We start from the raw sequence: 5065 nt of genomic DNA, 5'->3' as shown, positions 1-5065 counted from the left end.
ATTGAGGTAGGTAGAAAGAATAAAAACAGAAACACAAGATAAATAGTTAGATAAGGTGCAGTGGCAAGATGATGGTAATAGTACTGATGATATGATGGTAATGTTATTGTTAGACAGTATATAAAAATAGTACAGTATATATAGTATATAATATAATATAACATAATATATATTTATATATGAGAGTAATTATACCAATATAATAGCAGTATATAGTAGTAATGGCAGCAGTATATAATAGTAAATATAATAATAATAATAACATGTACACATACGTATAAATATGTGTATATAGACTTATATATACAAAGAATATACAAAGAGTATGATATAATATGATATGATATATAGTAGAGGTATAAATATAAGTATTTGACTATACAATAGATAATATAATATACTATGAGTGTAAGAATATGTAGTGTGCAAAAGACAATATTATTGTATAAAATGATATATAGTGTCAATATGGTTTATATTAACACATATGACATATGAAGTTGAGTAAGTGTTCCAGGGGTACACAGTGCAGTTCTGTGATGGTGGCTCTGACAGAGGTAGATGAGTTGTACAGCCTTATTGCGGTTGGGAGGAACACTTTTCTATATCGTTCCTTAGAGCAGCAGGGTTGAATAATATAATATAATATAATATAATATAATATAATATAATATAATATAATATAATATAATATAATATAATATAATATATACCTGGAACTGAGTGAATTGGCAGAGCTGCAGTAACAACAGCAAAACATACATGTATGACAGTACAGGAATAATAAGAATAAGAATAAGAATAAGAATAAGAATAAGAGAATAGTTAATAAGAAAAGTTTTTTGTTAAAACAAAATGAATGGGTTTTACAGCCAGGTTTTGTTTGTTGAAGATCAATCACAGACAATTGAGAGTCCTGTTGCAATCATTGGAATCAGACACGCGTTTCCAAGGTGAAGTAAAGTTTGGATTTGATCCGCAGTGAAGCCGGAAGTCACGTGAGTCTACGTAACCCCGGCTGATCGTGACGTCACTCTCCAACATGGCGGACTGGAACAGAGGTATGTCTGTGGACACGTATTCACTAGTATGTTTTCAGCCGTAACATGTCAGCAGCAGGTTAGAGCGGAGGTGGCAGCGGTGTGACGGAGGGTTTCAGCCCAATGACAGGCGGTCAGTTCACGGTCTGACTCTGGAGCCTTTCCTCAGCTAGCAGGCTAACTAGCTGAGTACTTCCAGGTTTGCTGTGCTAACGTCCAACAGCTCTGGAGCTTCACCAGCATGAATGCAGAGGTTTAGCTACAACGTTGAATTTGTGAAGAATAAGTAGAGTAATCTGTGCTGCTGGTGACTGGTCGACAGAGTGTTTTCTGTCAAATACTAAAAGGAAAGTCTGTTGAGACTTGAGGAGAAGTTGACAGATGCAGGGTTGCCAGGTCTGCGTGACACTGCAACCAAACAAGTCCAAAAAACCTTCTCAATACCAGAGAACATTCCGCTGCAATACAGCATTGTTATCATTGTCAATAGTGCTGTCATATCTGCAATAACCGCATGATAAGCATGGCGCAGGTAAACAACAGATTCTGTTCCTCTGCGGTTTTCTAATCACTCACACTAAGAACTGATCTTTATGTTAACCTGCTGAGCTCATATTTATGTTGCTGGAAAAACGGGGCGTCGTTTATTCTGCAACAAAGAAGTTGCAAAAAAACATTGCACTGCATCATAATCTGCAGGAGAAAGTTCTCTTCTGTGTGTGTGTGTGTGTTGTGTGTTGTGTTTGTGTCCCCGCTCTTCTCTGTTACTTTTAACCCACAAACTGATTATCACATTTATGTAGTAATATCGGTCTTGACTCTGTATTCTTCCCGTCACTTTACCCTGATGTCCTTACATCTCTCTGTAGCAGGTTTAAACATGTGCCCCATAAACTCTGAAGCAAATCAAACATACACAAAGTAAACATAAGGCCTGTACGTGTCCCAATAACTTGTGATGTGTGACAGTGTAAAGTGAGCGCACGTCAGAGGGGGAGTAATGAGGAAACAGACTCAACTGAACCAAACGTGGCTGTAACTCTTTTCCAGCCACATGATTTGTTCGGCACTATTCTCATTATCATTGGCTGTTCGTGTTGTCTGTCAAAACATGGATGGAATGAGTTCTATCAACATTATATCGGCATGTCATATTTCTATTTTGAGGAAAGTTATATCGGGGTAATTATCTTTATTGCCTTATCGCCCAGCCTTCGCCAGCACTATAAGCAGTTCACCCTGATCAGGTGACTGAGGCCGGAAAATGACATTGATATTATTCAAAAAACATATATTAGCATATGAAATATAGCGCTGTCAATATGGTGACCAACTCACTAAAGTGCAAACAGCTTTGATTTATTCATTCTTTTTTCTTCTGATTCCACTGATTGACGTAGTCCAGCCATTTGTTTCACGTTTGTAAATGAAAACAATGAGCCCAGCCGCAGAAGCTAACATTTACATTACATTACATTTAATTTAGCTGATGCTTTTATCCAAAGCTCAAGGAATGAACACATAGAACAAATGATGGTTTATGAACCAGGTTATCTCGGCTCTACAAAACAAGTGGCTACATAAAGTTGGCTCTCAAGTTACTCTTTTCTGTTTGTGTGTTTGTTTTCAGGTCATGGCGCTGTTGACGACATGCTCGATGATGAAAACAAGCGAATGGCTGAGAACCTGGTCGCCAAGGTCTCCAGACTAAAATCTGTAAGCCACATTTAGCTTCTTATGATGTGATAAATGTCTGCACAGTATCTCAGAGGATACTTATATAATGTGTAATCATTTCTTTTAAAAAAACAACAAAAACCTTTAGTTTAAAACTAACCATTTAACTTGATCATCCATCCTGTCTGTGTCTGACAGCTGGCGTATGACATCGACAGAGAAGCTGATGATCAGAACGAATACTTGGACAACATGGTGAGTGCGTCGTTGCTTTCATTTTCATTACCATGGCAAATGATTACTGATTGGTCACTTTTCAATTAAAAATACTCAGTTTTCTAGTTGCTGCTTCTCAGATTAAAAAATGAGTTGCTTTTCTCTTTTTTCGTCTTCCATTCATGTTTGTTTAACTGAATAATAACTTAATTAGTGACTTGTTATAGCTAAAATGGGGTAATAAATATAAGCTTAAGTATAAGATTTTCTCAAATATACTTCAGCTTCTCTATTCCGTCCCTTCACTTTCTGTAAATTAGTACATTACAGCTGCTTCCCTCTAAAGTTTGTCATCTTTTCCCTTCTGCTTCTATTCCTCTCAGGACTCAAACTTCCTGAGTGCAACAGGTCTGCTGAGTGGCAGCGTAAAGCGTTTCTCCACCATGGTCCGATCCAGCAGAGACAATCGTCGCATCCTCTGCTACGTTTCTGTGGGACTGGTCCTGGTCTTCTTCCTGCTCTACTACCTGATCTCCAGGATCCAGCGCTGATGTGACGACCAAATCAGGAGCTGATGGGGAAGTGACACTTTGGACCCTGACGTCCCATCTTTAAATGACCTCTGTGGTATTCCTGCAGAGGAAAACACTTTTATTGAACACCAAAGTGAGAAACAAACTGGAAAAAGACAGGAAACATTAAGTTGAGTTGTTGATGTGACCAGCAAGGGGTCTCGGAAGCTGTCGCACTCGTGGACATATCGGCAATGCTGGAGTCTCTCAAGAAACAAAAAGGACACGTCTGGTATTCAGGGATTTCTTCTTTACTCTGCCCCCGGCCTGTATTGTTGCAAGCCAGGAAGTCCTAATCTGGGCAAAGAGAGGGTGGAGACTGAATGTAGGTGGGAAAGATATCCGCCCCAGCTGAGCAGATTGTGATAGGCTGATGAACCCGTCAGTTCACTCAACCCAGATATGTACAAATACAGAGGGCTGTCTCAGTTCCAGACTACATAGCCATTGAAAGCAGTGTTTGAATTTCAGCTAGTATGTTCACTACTGTTAAATTTAGCCAAATAATATATTACAAACTTAAAATGTGCTGTGTTGTCAATTGCAAATAAATAAAAAATTCACAGCTCAAAAGTAATTGTAATGTGAATGTTGGTGACACGACAGAAGAAAGTTCAAGAAACAGACTTCTTTTTCTTTGCAAAGTTTCTTTGAAAGTCTTTTTCGAGGGTTAAAGCTGATTGAAATAGTACTCTCTATCAGTACATAAACGGTAAAGGACTTTATGTATGTTTTGTAGCATTAAAAGCGTGTATGTATGTATGTATGTATATATATATATATATATAATTTATAGTATTCACTGCAGGTGATTTATATGTTGTGTGGAACTGGGACAAAGCAGGTGATGGTTTGACAGAATATTGTGTTGACACACGGGTACAGTTGATTGACAGGAAATAGGGCTTAGGTTGGTTTAATACAAAATACAAAAACCAGTGTGTTTCAGTTTCCATTCATCTTTATGAGCAGTTGGAGTTCTGTGTGTATGTTGCTGAGCTTGTTTCCTTCTAATCATTAAAATTATGTCTTGATACCAGTCCTGTTCATAGTTTCCAGACATTTTGTTAATCACATTTTGTTTTCTGTCTTTTGTTCCTCATCAGTTGGTGAAAGAAACTGGGGCAAATGTATTATTTTTAACATTCACATTCCTGATGCTGATCTGCTGTTATTAGGTATTTTTAATAAATGTGCAATAAATTGTTTTATTTGTGTATCTTGTCCGGGAGAATTCCCTCTTTTTTTCAGAGATTCATAATGGTTATTGTCATAATTACCTTTTCCAAAAACAGTCCTCCATAAAAAATATATTTTATATGTCATGGAAATATTTATGATGACTGACACTTTCAGCAAGATACTGAACTAGGGTTGCCAACTCCCTGAAAAATAAATAAGGGACAACTCATTGGCAGGGCTGACCGACCCCATTGCCTTCACCCTTCCTGGCGTGGTGAATTCTTTTAGCCCCTTTTTTTGTGAGTGAAATGATTTAACTATTTGACCCTGAATTGAATTAGATGCATATTTTTGAGTGACATGAACACGTGGAAAACA

General features: G+C 37.6%; 1 protein-coding gene across 1 annotated transcript; it reads left to right on the top strand.

Annotated features, from left to right (window-relative positions):
- The first annotated feature begins 982 nt into the window (after positions 1-982).
- Positions 983-4722, top strand: bet1l (Bet1 golgi vesicular membrane trafficking protein-like). The gene is made up of 4 exons (XM_062389895.1): positions 983-1061; positions 2671-2756; positions 2916-2972; positions 3317-4722. The coding sequence occupies exons 1-4, from the start codon at positions 1043-1045 to the stop codon at positions 3482-3484; spliced, it is 330 nt and encodes a 109-aa protein (XP_062245879.1). The 5' UTR covers positions 983-1042; the 3' UTR covers positions 3485-4722.
- Positions 4723-5065: the final 343 nt, after the last annotated feature.

The sequence above is a fragment of the Platichthys flesus genome, chromosome 6 (genome assembly GCF_949316205.1).
Source record: "Platichthys flesus chromosome 6, fPlaFle2.1, whole genome shotgun sequence".
NCBI lineage: Eukaryota > Metazoa > Chordata > Actinopteri > Pleuronectiformes > Pleuronectidae > Platichthys > Platichthys flesus.
This window is presented reverse-complemented; position numbering and strand designations above follow the sequence as displayed.

Coding starts and splice junctions, on each gene's coding strand:
- bet1l (XM_062389895.1), top strand. Junction 2,757..2,915: donor AGGTCTCCAGACTAAAATCT/GTAAGCCACATT, acceptor TGTGTCTGACAG/CTGGCGTATGACATCGACAG. Junction 2,973..3,316: donor ACGAATACTTGGACAACATG/GTGAGTGCGTCG, acceptor TATTCCTCTCAG/GACTCAAACTTCCTGAGTGC.